General features: G+C 36.1%; 1 protein-coding gene across 12 annotated transcripts in view; it reads left to right on the top strand.

The window, feature by feature from the left end:
* HERC1 (HECT and RLD domain containing E3 ubiquitin protein ligase family member 1) overlaps positions 1-17,114 on the top strand; it is a 214,857-nt gene that overhangs the window by 63,693 nt on the left and 134,050 nt on the right. For all 12 annotated transcript variants that reach the window (XM_029239001.1, XM_029239011.1, XM_029239006.1 and 9 more), the window contains 9 exons: positions 440-583; positions 1,680-1,807; positions 3,007-3,151; positions 4,712-4,883; positions 6,409-6,543; positions 6,863-7,028; positions 12,477-12,602; positions 13,579-13,800; positions 16,921-17,073. In XM_029239001.1, the coding sequence (XP_029094834.1) occupies positions 440-583; positions 1,680-1,807; positions 3,007-3,151; positions 4,712-4,883; positions 6,409-6,543; positions 6,863-7,028; positions 12,477-12,602; positions 13,579-13,800; positions 16,921-17,073 (1,391 nt within the window). The remainder of the gene's footprint in view (positions 1-439; positions 584-1,679; positions 1,808-3,006; positions 3,152-4,711; positions 4,884-6,408; positions 6,544-6,862; positions 7,029-12,476; positions 12,603-13,578; positions 13,801-16,920; positions 17,074-17,114) is intronic.

Below are 17,114 nucleotides of genomic sequence, written 5' to 3'. Positions count from 1 at the left end.
TATAGAGAGTACCTAGATTCTGGTGCTGAAATTTAAGATGTAATTAAATCTAGCAAGTATTTACTACTTGGAGCAGGCACTATAGGATTTCAGGGATAAGAAAGATATCATCCTAAAGTGATCCTGAAGTGTGTTATCTAGGAGGTAGTGAAAACAAGTCAGCGTTAACGATACTAGACAGCATTAGATAAGTGCTGTGAGAGGAGCATAATAGAATGTTCTACTGATTCAGTGAAGGGACTGGGTATCTCATGTTGGGAGCAGCCTAGAAGATTAGATGAGAAGATATTAGAAATGATTCTGTTTTTCATATTTAATTGCACTTAAAAAATTCCTCAATTCTGTTAATAACTTGTAATGTTTATTCTACCTGTGAAGTAATGGCCTAAAGAAAAAGAGCTAACATTATTTCTTTGTTGTTTTGTGTGTTTTATCCAAGGTCACGGTGACAGTAATAGCCGTAACATTCCAACGTTAGTAAAAGACATTAGCAATGTAGGAGAGGTTTCTTGTGGCAGTTCACATACTATTGCTTTATCTAAAGATGGGAGAACTGTATGGTCTTTTGGAGGAGGAGACAATGGTATGTAAAAAATTATTTATTGATAGCTTTGGCCTTTTTTCCTTGACTTTTAAAAAAATTTATTTTTCAGTTATACAAGGCTCTTGTAGAAAAACTCAAATGTATATAGGTGAGCAGAAATTTTTAAAATTTAAATAAATTTTTCTTAAAAAATTTAAGAAAAATTTGCTCTAAGCATTGTTAAAATTTTGGGAGGTAAATATATATGCATTTATATAAATATGTACATATATTTCTACATAGATGTTTTAAAAAACCAAAGCAGACCTATATATACCATAGTTACTATCTTATAACTTGTTTGTTTTTATCTAACAGTATCTTCTGAATATCTTTCTATGTCAAGAAACATGGCTCTACATTTTTCTTTTCAGTGGCACAAAGTATTCTTTCATATGATTGTAGCAAAACTTACAAAGAAATTTATTATTGTTGAATATCTAGATGGTTTCCAATTTTTTTCAGTATTAAAAACAATACAGTGAATGACTAAATCTTTTTCTCCTTCAGTCACTCCTACCAGTGATGCGAGAATGCTCATTTCCCCATATCCCTCAACAATACTGGCTATTAAAATTAAGATAATTGAAAAAATAGTTTCACTAGTGAAAATGGTATTTAATCTGTATTTCGTCCTTAGTGAGGTTGTTGGCCATTTGTTTTTCTTCTTTGGTGATTTGCCAAGTTCTCTATTTGGTGAATTATTGAGTCTTTTAAAAAAAATTTAAAATCATTATATGCATACACATTCTTGTATAAGGACCTGTTTATTATATCAGCAAATTTGAAGTTAGAAGTATGACCATTAAAGGGGAGAAAGACAGCAAATTAGTTTTCCATATCTCTCTTAAAGTGGTTTTAATTGCTTGAAATAAAAATTCAGACAACTATTGTTTATTGGTTTCTTCCTTGTAATAAAATGATTCATTTGTTAACATCCTCTGCTATGAGAAACTTAGAGCTTTCTAAAATGCGGACAATCTGTCAGGTTAGTGATGGAAATATTAATGATATTTATCAACATTAATACTAAGAAAAGAATAGCATTTCTTTGAAACAAGTATATTGTTTAACTTGAATATGTTTGTTTTTATAGGCAAACTTGGCCATGGTGATACCAACAGAGTGTATAAACCTAAAGTTATTGAAGCTTTACAAGGAATGTTCATTCGGAAAGTTTGTGCTGGAAGTCAGTCTTCACTTGCTTTGACATCAACAGGGCAGGTAGGACTAAGGGATGAGCATAAAAGGTTTAGAGTATTTCAGAGGATCAGATGACTAAAAAGTGATAATTGTATTTAAATTTTGAAGTTAAAAAAATACATTTTAAAGTTAATCTACTGAAATTAAATATTTTCTCCTGTTTGAAGAAGTTGAGTATCTGAGAAGGAGCCAGGTTTTCTGACTGTGTGTGAGCCAGATAAACTTACTGTTAACCCCATGTTCTTTGTGTTAAGGTGGTTTTAAAAAAGCTTTTAGCACTAAACACTGCTTAAACCTTTAAAAATCATGAATAGTGGGGGAAAGTGAGAATAGATCTTGCTGGAACCAGTGATACGAACTAAGAAGGCAAGAAGGTGATCAAAAGAGAGGGCAAGGAGAACATTTCCAGATGGAAAATAATCTGAGAGGGTTAGGTGGTTAGGTGTTTCTGAAAGAGGGTTACTCAGTCTTAAGATACTTAGAATTGTATAATCCCTTTATAAACTTGTGATTTTCTACATGCATATTTTGACTTCCCTCTGTTTGTTTGTTGGTGATGGAGAGGGTCCAGGTATGGTGATAGACTGACAATAATTTTGCTCCTTAAATCCATCAACAATGACAGTGAAAAAGTGAGCTGATCACTCATTGTTTCACATGTAGGAATCTATTATGTGCCAGGCAGTGGTATAAAAATGTTTCTGACATTCACATGGCAGATGAGTAGCAAAGCTGAAATTACCATATTATTTAATTATTTTTGAAAGACCGGAATGCCTTGATGTAAAAGATCTAACGCAAAACTATTTATCATTTTGTATTTAATTACGTTAGTCATTTGTTACAATGCTGGTTGCTGTCTTAAAATTTAAAACTTCTCTTTTACATCTTTCTCACTGTGAGTTTTGTGGTAGGAATCCATGAATTGAAGCCAAAAGATGCTCACTTATTTGATGTATAGCCACTGGCAAATCACAAACCTTCCTTGAAAATCACATGCTTCTTTTTTATGAGAGGGGTAATAACTTCTGCTTTGAATGATTATATAAGATAGATTCAAAGATTTCAACTTCGAACTGAAAGTTTCTGTAACAACAAAAAGTTATGATTTAGTATCAAACCACACTCTTATTTAATAGATTATATTTATTTCTAAACAATGTAAGTTGTTAACCTACCATCTCAGAATATTATGTGCAGTGTATTTCTCTTTGTTTCAGGTCTATGCTTGGGGCTGTGGTGCTTGTCTAGGTTGTGGTTCTTCAGAAGCTACTGCACTGAGACCCAAGCTTATTGAAGAACTGGCTGCCACAAGAGTGGTTGATATTTCTATTGGAGACAGTCATTGTTTGGCTCTTTCTCATGGTAAGATCATTTGTTTTTAAAGAAATAGTATTAGGTTTTAAAGGCACTTTCAAGTTCATACCATCCTTTTTTTCTCCCCATTTTTAACGTACCAAGTTGGCTATGATTTTTAAAATTTTTAATTTATATTGGACTGTGGTTGATTTGCAATGTTGTGTTAGTTTCAGGTATACAGCAAAGTGATTCAGTTATACATATACATGTATCTATTCCTTTTCAAGTTCTTTCAAAACAACACAGTGAGGTAGGTAGAGGAGTACTTACCAACCCATGGAAAGACCTAGGGTGTTCTGGGCTGGGTGGAACTGGGGAAGGCGATGGGAAAGGAGTGCATATCATAAAGGATACCATAGTGTTGCTCTTCTGGGTAAACCAGGAATCAAATTTGGTGGTTGTCGTCATGGTAGGACACACAGCACGGTCCTTGAGAGGAGGGGGAGTGAGAGATTATGTGATGGGTGGGTCACCTCACAGAAGCATGACCTCCCTTGTCATTCATCCACAGAGTTTGTTTGCTTCCTCCTGCTCAGCCATTCTCAGCCTTCCAAGTTCAGTTCAAATAGAATTACCATATGATCTGGCAATTCCACTCTGGGTATATACCGAAAAGAACCGAAAACAGAGGCTCAAACAGATAATTGTATACCAATGTTCGTAGCAGTGTTATTCACCAGAGGGTGGAAACAACTCAAGTTTCCACCAAAAGACGAATGGATAAATAAAATGGGGGTATATCCATAGAGTGGAATATTATTCAGCCTTATAAAGGAATGAAATACTGATGTATGCTACAACATGCATGAATCTTGAAGACATTGCACTGAGTGAAATGAAAGAACAAATATGTGATTCCACTTATATGAGGTATCTAGAGTAGGCAAGTTCATAGAGACAGAGCAGAGTAGAGGTTAACAGGCACTGGGAGGAAGCGGGGATGGGGAGATAACTGCTTAATGGGTACAGGGTTTCTGCTTGGGATGATGAGAAGTTTCTGGAGATGGATAGTAGTGATGCACAGCACTGTGAATGGATTTAATGTCTCTGAATTGTGCACTTAAAAATGATTAAAATGTGTTTTATGTTATGCGTATTTTACTGCAGTTAAAAATAAGTGAATGAATGATTGGTTGGATGGATGAGCAGATGGATGGATGAATAAATGAATGAATAAGAAAACTAATTCAGTTCAGGGCTCATGGCCTACAGAAAGCTTTCCTGATCCAGCCTGATTGGAACAGCCTGGGACATACTGTACTCTGATTATTAGTGCACTTGGCTGTCTCCACACTAAGCTGTGAGCTCCTGGAGAATATGGACCATGCCCTGTTCCACTTCATATCTCTGACTCTAACTAAAGGCCTAGCACATTGTGACAATTTGATAATTCTCTTTTAAATTAATGGATCTGAAAACATGGCGTGTTTGAAATGCATATTGTAGGTTTTAAATAAATGAAACATATCACCTACAAAAAAAAATAAATAGTATTAAATATTACCTTCCATAAATATTTTACATTGAAATTTGGCTTTTCTTTTGTTCTTTATGTTTTGTTTTTAGATAATGAAGTTTATGCCTGGGGCAATAACTCAATGGGGCAGTGTGGGCAAGGAAATTCCACAGGTCCTATTACTAAACCAAAGAAAGTGAGTGGCTTAGATGGCATAGCTATTCAACAGATCTCCGCTGGAACATCACATAGTCTGGCATGGACTGCTCTTCCTAGGGACAGGTAAATGTGCTCATGTTTAAAATTTCTTGTGTTTTAGGGCTTCCCTAGTGGCGCAGTGGTTAAGAATCCGCCTGCCAGTGCAGGGGACGCGGGTTCGAGTCCTGGTCTGGGAAGATCCCACATGCCGCGGAGCAACTAAGCCCGTGCGCCACAACTACTGAGCCTGAGCTCTAGAGCCCACGTGCCACAGCTACTGAAGCCCGCGTGCCTAGAGCCCGTGCTCCGCAACAAGAGAAGCCACTGCAATGAGAAGCCCGTGCGCTGCAACTAGAGAAAGCCTGCGTGCAGCAACAAAGACCCAAAGCAGCCAAAAATAAAATAAATAAATTTATTTTAAAAAATTTTTCTTGTGTTTTATTAACAGCAGAAACACTAATAAAAGCAGAAATAATTGTACTTTGTTCATAAAATACCCTCTGACTATTTCTAGTATTGATTTTTTTACTGTCATAGACATGCCATCTAGATTTCTTTCAATTTGAATGTTGAAGTTAGATATGTTTCATAAGCAAGAAGTTATACCGTATACTAAGACACTGTCTTAATTTAAGTGTCTTTTAAACATTTTGAATTCTTACTCTGTCTCCAGTTACTGATCTTAAATATTGTGGTCACGTATCAAGAGGAAGTTAAATTAAAATAATCAAAATCAGAACTAGGCTTTATTGCTTTTTAACAGTTAATTAGCTTCCATGCCCTTTATCTGGTTGTTTTTTTGAAAAGAAGCAGTGGCCATACTTTTAAATAAAGGAAGTTACTTCTTGCAGAAAGTTAGCTTTTTCCTAATGTGATAACCATATCTTATTTAGATAATCAGGTAGGTAATTTTTAGCCAATATTTGAAGATTGAATTTTAAGAAATTTGAGGTTATTTCAGCTATTTTCAGATGTATATGGGCTAATTAATAACTTAGAATGTATTATATTTGTATTCTAGACCTTTGCTTCAGATGGGGTTTATTATATCATTCTAACCAATTTAAAACATTTATAGGTAATTACCCTCCAAAAAAACCCAAAAATATAATAAATTGAATATAAATAATTTGCTGTTAGTATTAAATCTGCAATTTCTCACCTTATATGTAGAAAATTGGTTCCCAAGATCTTGAAAATTTTCACAAGAGTTTTCAAGAGGTTTTCTTTTAGTAGATTTCAGTATATCACTTTACAGAGTCAGGCTATTTTTCTTAATATGAACTATACATCTTATAGGCCCTAAGAACCAGAAGGGTCTATAGCAGATCATGTGGCTCAGCCCTCTGACTTCAGGTGAATGAATAGCCAGACCTTGCAAAATAAGTAGTGGTTATGTATTTTCTTCTTGAAGAATTCTAGAGATAGCAAATTCTTGGTTTTCCTCAGTTGCTAAAATGAAGGGTTTTATCACCTTTATAATCAGAAAGGTCTTCTGTATATCTTGTTAACATCTTTCAACTCTAATAATGGTTTAATTTTTGCTTTTGACCATGTGTGAAAATTTCATGTTAAGGATTTTTCATGATTTTCATGTGCTTCCTTCTAGACAAGTTGTTGCCTGGCACCGACCTTATTGTGTAGATCTTGAAGAGAGTACCTTCTCGCACCTTCGTTCATTTCTTGAGAGATACTGTGATAAAATAAACAGTGAGATTCCCCCGCTCCCTTTCCCTTCATCAAGGTATGTTATATATATGTGTATTTGTGTGTGTGCGCACATGTGTACACACATCTATTAATTACTCATTTTGAATTTTGAGTTATTCACTTTATCCCTCAATTATATGAAACTTCTTTATAATCTAAAAAGAGAGCTAAACTTAGGTACTTACTGATAATAACCTTTAGAAAAATTTATCCATAATGTCATGAATCGTGTTTTTAAACTTACTGTTAGTCATAATTTGAGAAAAATTTTAAAGAGAAAAAAATGTTATCCAAACTAGATGGCATGTGCTCTCTTATATTCCAGAAGTTCATAGCAGTTTATTTGGTTTCAGGGAACACCACAGTTTCCTCAAGCTGTGCCTGAAGCTGCTTTCAAATCACCTTGCTCTTGCGCTTGCGGGAGGGGTAGCTACCAGCATTCTTGGGAGACAGGGAGGTCCGCTTCGAAATTTACTCTTCAGACTGATGGACTCAACTGTCCCAGATGAAATCCAAGAGGTAAGAGTATAGGACTTTTAAATCTGTAGCTCAGCCACATCTCTCCCTGAGGTTGTAGCTCACAAATTCAGCTATGTATTGGAAAACTTCAATTGGATGTTCTTTCCGTTACTCCTGTTTTCTTGGTGGGAGTAAATTTTTTGGTGAACTTGTCCTTTAAGACAATGGTCAGATGTCGCCTCTGAGAAACCTTTCATTCCCTGCTGTCCTGCCAGGTTTGGTTTCTCTCATGTATGTTCTCATCACATCACATTGTTTTGTAATTGTCTACTTACAACTGTGTCTGTCTTTTCTACCAGAAGATGAATTTCTGAGCACAAAGACCCAATTTTATTTTATTTTTATTGTGGTAAAATTCACATAACATAAAGGTTGCCATCTTAACCATTTTTAAATGTGTAGTTCAGTGGTGTTAAATACATTTATACTATTGTACAACCATTACCACCATTTATCTCCATAACTCTTTTCATCATACAAAATTGAAATTCTGTACCCATTAAATAATAACCCCCTATTCTCCCCTCCCTTCAGCCCCTAGCAACAACCATTCTTTCTTTCTCTATGATTTTGATACTCTAAGTATGTCGTACAAGTGGAATCATACACTGTCTTTTTGTCACTGGCTTATTTCACTTAGCATAATGTTGTCAACGTTTATCCATGGTAAGTAGCATATGTCAGAATTTCCTTCCTTTTTAAGGCTGAATAACCCTTTTGTTATTTGTATATATTAAATTTTTGCTCATCTGTCATTTTTATGACCTTAGATTAAGCAGTGGTTTCTTAGATATGATACCCAAAGCACAAGCAACCAAAGAAAAAAGATAAATTAGACTCCATCAAAATTAAAAACATTTTTATGATGGTGCTGGAGAGGGGGCGCTGAGCTGTTGGGTATGAAGAGTAACAGAACAGACTGTATTTGCACTTGAAACTGCTGCTCAAGTTCAGATCAGGCAAGGAACAAACCTTGAAACAACCAACAAGACCAAAGAAGAGTACACTTAAGTTGAAGACACGACATTGATCCGAAACAAGAAGTTTGTGCCTGCTTAGCAGCTTTGAAAGAGCACTTCCCAATGCTGCTAGTAGTCTTTGTTTAAAAAAAAAAAAAATTAAAAACATTTTTGCTTCAAAGGACATTATCAAGAAAATGAAAATACAACTCACAGAATGGGAGAAATATTTGTAAATCATATGTCTCATAAGATTCTAGTTTACGGAATGTATAAAGGATCCTTACAGTTCAACAATAAAAAAGACAAATAACCCAATCAGAAAATGAGTCAAGAATCTGAGTAGACATATCTCCAAAGAAGATAGACATAAGGCCACTAAGCACGTGAAAAAATCTTCATCATTGGGCATAAAGGAAGTGCAAATTAAAATCACAGTGAGATACTGCTTCATGCCCACTAAATGGCTATAATCAAAAAGACTGGTAATAGCAAGCATTGGTGAAGATGTAGAGAAATTGGAACCCTCATGCATTGCTAATGGGAATGTAAAATGGTACAGCCACTTTGGAAAACAGGTAGTTCTGTACATAGTTAAACATAGAGTTACCACATACTGCAGCAGTTCCACACCTAGGTCTATATCCAAGAGAATATAAAACATATGTCCACACAAAAACTTATACATGAATGTCCATAACAGTATTATTCATTGTAGCCAAAAAGTGGAAACAAACAAATGTCTGTCAACTGGTGAAGGGATGAACAAAATGTGGTATGTCCATACAATGTAATATTATTCAGCCATAAGAGGGAATGAAGTACTGCTGTACAAGCCACAACATGAGTGAACCTTGTAAACATTACACTAAGTGAAAGAAGCCAGACACAAAAGGTCACATACTGTATGATTCCATATATATGAAATGTGCAGAGTAGGTAAATCCATAGAGACACAAAGTAGATTAATTGGCTGTCAGGGGTTTTGGGGGAGGGAGAGATGGGAAATGACTGCTAATGGGCACAGGTTTCTTTTTGGGGTGATGAAAATGTCCTAAAATTAGATAGTGGTGATGGTTGCACAACTCTGTGAATATACTAAAACCCACTGAATTTTCTGCTTTCAAAAGGTAAATTTTATGATGTGTCAATTAAAAAAAAAAAAGCAAAAAAGATACAGTGATTTTCCAACTAGAGGGACATATCCCTGGGATGTAGGTAGAAGGAATATTAACCTGGTGGTGAATGGGAACTTTGAGGATTAAATTTTACCAGGAACAAGGTAGTACAATATTTTTTTTTTTTTTTTTTTTTTTTTGTGGTACGCGGGCCTCTCACTGTTGTGGCCTCTCCCGTTGCGGAGCACAGGCTCCGGACACGCAGGCTCAGCGGCCATGGCTCACGGGCCCAGCCGCTCCGCGGCATGTGAGATCCTCCCAGATCCCCTGCATCGGCAGGCGGACTCTCAACCACTGCGCCACAAGGGAAGCCCCGGTAGTACAATATTTTTGAAAGGTTGAAAAGTATTGGACTAAAATAACGGAAGTAAACTTTAAAAAAATCTATTTTTATAATTGTTTATTCATTCCTTGAGTGTTCTTTGTAGCTACTCCTTAGGAGAATCCTTTGGAGGTGGATTCTCTCAGGATGTGTACAGGGCTGTTTCTGTTCCTCTTTCTTTATCCTTGAAACTTCCGGTAATTTATCTGTTTGCAGCAATCAGTGCTGCTGCTGTTTTTTTTGTGTTTCTTCCTTTTTTGACACTTTATTTTGAAGCAGTTGTAGACTTAAGGAAAAGTTGCATAAGTAATAGAGTTTTCACATATGTCTCAACCAGCTTCCCCTAATGCTGATGTCTTGTATAATTACAGTGCAATTATCAAAACCAAGAAATCAACATTGGTTTAATACTATTAATTAAACTAAACACCTTATTAGAAAGTTTATCAGTTTTTTGCTAACGTCCTTGTTCTTTTGCAGGATCCTATTCAGGATCCCATATTACGTTTAATTGGACACTTTATGGATACTGGTCAGTTATTTTATTGAATATCTCTGTTATTTTTCATGATTGGACTGAGGTTATGCGCTTTTGGCAAGAATACCACAGAAATGATGTACCCTCAGTACATCATATCATGTGGTTCATGATATTGATGTGTCTTATTACTGGAGATTTTGACCTTGATCACTTGGTTAAGGTGGTGTCTGCTGGATTTCTGCATACATGAGTAACTTCTGAGAGAGAGTAGGTAGAAAATATACTCTTTGAGAATATACTCACACTTAAATAGTTTGAGAATTGAATATCTTCATGACTAGTTGAGGCATAGTATTCTAAATTGTAAATATTTTCTCATAAGAATTGTGAAGTCATCTTCTAGCTTTCAGGTTGTTACTCAGAAAATCAACACTATTCAAATTTTTGATCCTTTTATGGAAATCTTTTTCTCTCTGGATTCTGTAGCAAGTTCTACTTGTCCTCTCTGTTTTCATATTTTAAAACGATATGAACTGATGTGGGTCTGATTTTATCCATTTTCGTGTATATTGGGGTAGACTCTTAATTTGGAAACTCATAGCCTTCAGTATTAAGAAATTAGCTTGAAGTGTATTGTTATTTTCTCCTTATTTTCTGTGTTTTCTCTCTGTCTCTGGAACTCATTATTGGGATAATAGATCTCCTGGACCAGTCCACTGTGTCTGATTTTTTTTAATGTCTAATTTTTTTTTAATTAATTAATTTATTTTTGGCTGCGTTGGGTCTTCGTTGCTGCGTGTGGGCTTTCTCTAGTGGCGGTGAGCAGGGGCTGCTCTTCGTTGCGGTGCATGGGCTTCACATTATGGTGGGTTCTCTTGTTGCAAAGCACTGGGCTCTAGGCACACAGGCTTCAGTAGCTGTGGCTCTCAGGCTCTAGAGTGTGGGCTTCAGTAGTTGTGGCGCATGGGCTTAGTTGCTCCACGGCATGTGGGATCTTCCCGGACCAGGGCTTGAACCCATGTCCCCTGCATTGGCAGGCAGATTCTTAAGCACTGCGCCATCACGAAAGTCCCCAGTCCTCTTAATTTTCTTATGTTTTCTTTCCTGTTTTCCATCTTTTCTCCCCTCTACTTTATGAGAAATTTAATTTTTATATTCTAACCCCCCTTTTGAGGTTTTTATGTCATATTTTTAATTTATAAGAGCTCTTTTCTTAATCATTGAGTGTTTCTTTTTTTCTAATTCAGCATCCTTATTTTAGTGGTAAGGAAGCTATGACCCAGAGAAGTTACGGGGCCTAAGATAATACAGCTATTTTTTATGCTGTTCCTGATACCTGGACCTTTGTTTGGCCAAGGCCTGCTCATTTTTCAATTTTTAACCTAAAGGCCCAATCCTCAGGGAGACGCTCCATGATGAACCCATAGACCATGTTAATTGCCTTTATGTATGGGTGCTCACTCAAGTTTGCATTTCTTTTTACTTTGTCCATGTGACTCCTTTCACACGTAAAATTACTTACTCAGAATCTCCTTTTCCTACTAGACTGTATGCTTATGAAAGCAGGGCTTTTATCTGTCTTGTTCATTTCTACATCCCCAGCACTTTGTAAACAGCTTTACCAGGCTCAGCACTATAGACTCAACACTAAATATTTATTGCATAATGACTAGTTATTTAGTGGCAAATCCAAAATATGTATTCTTTTTTTTTTTTTAAGTCTTTATTGAATTTGTTACAGTATTGCTTCTGTTTTATGTTTTAGTTTTTTGGCCGTGAGGCATGTGGGATCTTAGCTCCCCGACCAGGGATCAAACCCGCACCCCCTGCATTGGAAGGCAAAGTCTTAACCACTGGACCGCCAGGGAAATCCCCAAGATATATATTCTAAGTCTTCTTTTTTAAAAAAAAATTTTATGCATGAATTTTTAAAAAGGATTTATTATTTATTTATTTTATTTTTGTCTGTGTCGGGTCTTAGTTGCAACACACAGAATCTTCGTTGAGGCATGCGGGATCTTTCACTGCGGCACATGGGCTCCTCGTTGCAGCACACAGGCTTCTCTTTAGTTGTGGTGTGCAGGCTTCAGGGCACATGGGCTCTGTAGTTGTGGGGTACAGGTTCCAGAACATGTAGGCTCTGTAGTTTGCAGCACACAGGCTCTCTAGTTGAGGCACGTGAGCTCAGTAGTTGTGGCACGTGGGCTTAGTTGCCCTGCGGCATGGGGGATCTTAGTTCCCCAACCAGGGATCGAACCACGTCCCCTGCATTGTAAGGCAGATTCTTTACAACCGGATCACCAGGGAAGTCCTTCTAAGTCTTCTTAAAGACATCTAAAGAAGGACTTGGCATGCTTTCTTTTATTCATATGCCTCCTTCTTTAGACTTCCATGATCCACCTTCTTTAGACTTCTTTGCTCTTAATAGTCAGTGGATTTATTTTTATGTTTTTCTATTAAAAAGATAAGAACCAGGCCAAATAAATCTGCTTTTCTTTTTTATATTAGGTGGTAATTGAAACTCTGTCAGTGGGAGCAACCATGCTGTTACCTCCATTACGAGAACGTATGGAATTACTTCATTCTCTTTTACCCCAAGGACCTGATAGATGGGAAAGCTTATCTAAAGGACAGGTGAGCCTTTGCATGGTATCTAAGTAAACCAGTACTATATTACCAAAAAAAAAAAAAATAGACTGAGAGGGAAATAAAGCTAATCGATTGCCATGTGTTCAGGGAATACTACTTAACTTGATGAGTCTGGTAAATCCTAGTATTTAATGTTTTTTACTGGAAGGGTTCCCAGATTTCTAATGAAAGTGAAGCAAGTGATAACTCATTAAATGATTTGGGGCTAATTATTAAAATTATGTCTGATTTTTCCAATGTTGCTCACACTGTCAAACCAGAGATCTTTTAGTTTATTTGTAGTATTCTGAGTTGAAATCAAGGGCATGTGCTGCTGTTGGTTCCATGCCCAGAACTTTGAAAGAGCTTACATAAAAAGTAAAAGAAGAAGACTGTTGTGAAAAAGTACTTGATGATATGAGTATGCTTCTTCTTTCCATTTTTATTATCTTATGTATGTTAAAATAAGTACATTTTGTTCAAGTGGAACAATCAAGTGTCGAGTTATAGATTTGAGGGAAAAATCTGGCAGTATAATAGCCACAGATGCTTTCCAATGAGTATTTGGTATTAGTTTAGATTTCAAGTGATTTATTTTAAACATTAGAATAAATAGTTTCATTGGTAATTCTGTAGAAGAATGTATAGTGTAATTTATCTGTTGACATTGCCTACTCCTCTTACTTACAGTGCTAAAATCATTATGTAGAGTGTGCCATTTTAGCTTAAGAGTTTCAGGTAGTAAAAGATGTAATAAAACACTATAAGTTGCAATTTCTCAAAAGGTATTAGTGGGATAGCTTTTTAAAAAATTATAGACTTCCTAAAAGATTATTGTTCATTAGGATATTAAGTGAATTAGTTAGCATCATTAGTATATATCCCCCCCCCCCACCGCGGGATCCTTTTTTTTACTTTTCTAGTGCATTTTAAGCTAATTATTATTTGTTCCTATTTCATCGATGGAAATATTTTTCTTTAGAGAATGCAACTGGATATTATCCTAACAAGTTTGCAAGATCATACCCATGTAGCCTCCCTACTTGGCTATAGCTCACCCTCCGATGCTGCTGACCTCTCTTCTGTATGTACTGGCTATGGAAACCTGTCGGATCAACCTTATGGCACTCAGAGCTGCCATCCAGACACCCATCTGGCTGAAATTTTGATGAAGACTCTCTTAAGAAATTTAGGATTTTATACGGTAAGTTGCTCTTTTTTTTTTTGTTTAAAAAGAATAAATAAATAAAACTTGGGTTGGTTTTGTTTTGTTTTTGCAGGGGGTAGGGATCACTTCAGGTCAAGGTATTTTGACATTTAAACGCTTATGAAATAAGTAAAACTAAACTCCACTCCCTGAAAGGGGAGAGATATGTCAGATCTTCTGAAATATTGTGGGTGCCAAATGACTTGTAGTTGAGAGTTCCAAAGAGATTTGTTTTGGAATTTTACCAATTTTTTTCTGATATTAATGTACAAGAATAAACAGGTAAAAATATTCAACAACATTTTGCAAGAGAAGAATGAGGAAAGGATTAACCTTACCAGATGTAATCTTATAATTAAACAATGTGGTTTAAATTGTTTAAAAATAGGCTAGTCAATTAATTAAAATTATTATTTTATTAAATTATTAAAAATAGCTGGTCAATAGGAGAGAAGACAATGGACAGTATAGCCTTCTCTGTATTAGGATGCCCTTAGTTCTTCCTCCCTGGTGTTTCTTAGATCTGTCACTTTTTTTCTTTCCATTTTTATGGGTTCTAATCCATGCCATCACGACCTAATGGTAATAGCAGTGTTATAGCTGTTGTCACTGTTGCTGGTCTTCTCTCAGCATCCTACTGCTAGAATAACCTTGTTGTATTAAATAACCTCATTTTATTAAATCAGAACTTTTTCAGACCCTTCATCATTTGGCTTACACACCACACTCATCTGAACTCATGCGTGGCACACCTATTTCCTCCTCTCTCTTCTTGTCTACCAATCTATGACTTCTTTAACACTTGACTGTTCTTGGAAGCCTTGCTCAAATAACCTTTTCTAACCATGTAATTATAACTGCATACCTCTCATCAGTTTTTAGAGTCAAAGTGTACTATGTGACTTGACTTTGAATAGTTTGTGTATCATTTCATATTGTCTCCTACTCTTCAGGGTCAGGTCTGTATATTCTTTTTCTTCTGTACATGTCTCAGTGTTCTGTTCTGCCCAACTTAAAAGGTTGTTGACTAAGTCAGTGACAGTTGTTCCTATAGAATTATTTTCTTTCAGATTTAAGGATGTAAATTTGAGCTGATGTTTGGCTGCACATGGAATGGGAACAATGTTACAGTGTATCCATTTGGTATTAACTGAATTTTTTTCCCAAAGTTGTATTAAAGTAGTGCCTTTTTTATGCCAGTAGGGCTGAGGTAGATGTGTATATTATATGGAAATGGAAATAAAATACTAACTGCTTTTAGGCTGAAAATCATAAATTTTTGTTTCTTTCTGATGTAATTTAACCAAATTTGTCATGTTCTAAGATTTTAAAATAATGGTGCTGGTCTTAGTCTGTTTGGGTTGCTGTAATAGAATACCACAGAGTGGGCCGGCTTATCTACAACACAGATTTATTTCTCACAGTTATGGAGACAGAAAGTCCCAGATCAAGGAGGCAGCAGATTTGGTGGTGCCTGCTTCTTGATTCATAGACAGCCGTCTTCTTGCTGTGTCCTCATACAAGGGAACTCTCTGTTGTCTCTTTTGTAAGGTCACTAATCCCATTCACGAGGGTTCTGCCCTCATGACTTAATCACCTCCCAGAGGCCCCACCTCCAAATACCACCACATTGGGTTCAACATAAGAATTTTGAAGGGACACAAACATTCATTCAGTCTCTAGCAGTGCTAATTTGGCTGCTTATAAAGGTGCTTATATAGGAAGGGCCTTAAAATGTTCTGTGACTCTCTCTTGGATATTTATAAACAAAGACCATACTTTATGCATAAAGATGTTCATCACATCATTATTATAAGAAAGAAAAGTTGGAAACAACTGAAATATCTAAAAGTTGGGGAATGGTTTAAGTACATTATGATATATATACTCAGTGGAATATTATGTCTCAAATTTTATGTACACATGGCTTATGAAAACATGTAAAATATTTGTGGATCTGTTAGAAAAGAGAAGACTAAAAATAGAATATGCAGTATTATGAAAAAAATTAAAAGTCACAAAAAAAATTAGATACAGTGGTTGACTAAATGGTGATTTGAAGTTTTTTTTTTTTTTACGGTACGTGGGCCTCTCACTGTTGTGGCCTCTCCCGCCGCGGAGCACAGGCTCCAGACACGCAGGCCCAGCGGCCATGGCCCACGGGCCCAGCCGCTCCGCGGCATGTGGGATCCTCCCGGACCGGGGCACGAACCCGTGTCCCCTGCATTGGCAGGCGGACTCTCAACCGCTGCGCCACCAGGGAAGCCCTAAAGTTTTTAAAAATACAGTTTTGGTATTTTCTAAATTTGTTACACTATTTCTGTTTTAAAAAAATATTTTTAACTTGAAATAACTTAAAACTCCCACAAGAATTACAGGAAACTTTCAAAGAACTCTCCTGTACGCTTCAGCCAAATTTGCCTTTCCTTGTTTCCTTTCTTCCATCCATCATTTGAGAGTAAACTGCAGATGTCATACTGGCTATTCCTAAGCACTTATATTTCTTAAGAATAAGGACATTCTCTTACATAACAACAGAACAATTATTGAATTCAGGAGATTTAACGTTGACACAGAACCATTGTATAATGCAGAGTCCATATTCGAATTTCTACAGTTATCCCAGTAATGTCCTTTATGGCACCCTCCCCCTGCCCCCCAAATCCAGGATCATACATTGTATTTAGTTGTCATGTTTCTTTAGGCCACTTACTTCTTTTATAATCAGAAATAAATTTAATTTCTAAGAATTGTGTTCTTAGAAATTCAAATATGTGAAAACAAAACCTTTAATAGGAGGTCAGGAAAGCAATAGCATTAAAATGTTGAACTGTGTTGTCTTTGGGTATTGTTTTCCTTTTTCTTGTTTTCGGCATTTTCAAAGTTTTTGTGGTGAAACCACAGAAGTTTTTGTGGTGAAACTTTTTAATGGAAAAACAAATTGAAATTGCTTGATAAGTCTTACCATCTTATAGCTAATGACAGCATAGCAAAGATTTAAAGATTAATAATGGGAGAAAGGAGACAGTGGCTTCTTAAATCAGAACCATTTATGGTAGGACATTAATTTCACTTTCAAACACTTCAAATATAATCTTAATTTATGTATCATTTTAGGATCAAGCATTTGGGGAGCTAGAAAAGAATAGTGATAAATTTCTACTTGGAACATCGTCTTCAGAGAACAGTCAGCCGGCTCATCTTCATGAACTGCTATGTTCACTGCAGAAACAGCTGCTGGCATTTTGCCATATCAATAACATTAGTGAGGTATGTGACTCTTTGCCTTTTATGGTCTTTTCTCAGGGACC

This window comes from Monodon monoceros, unplaced genomic scaffold, assembly GCF_005190385.1.
Source record: "Monodon monoceros isolate NGI ecotype Baffin Bay Population unplaced genomic scaffold, NGI_Narwhal_1 Super_Scaffold_21, whole genome shotgun sequence".
NCBI lineage: Eukaryota > Metazoa > Chordata > Mammalia > Artiodactyla > Monodontidae > Monodon > Monodon monoceros.
Note: the sequence above shows the minus strand (reverse complement) of the source record. Positions and strands in the feature narration are given on the sequence as shown.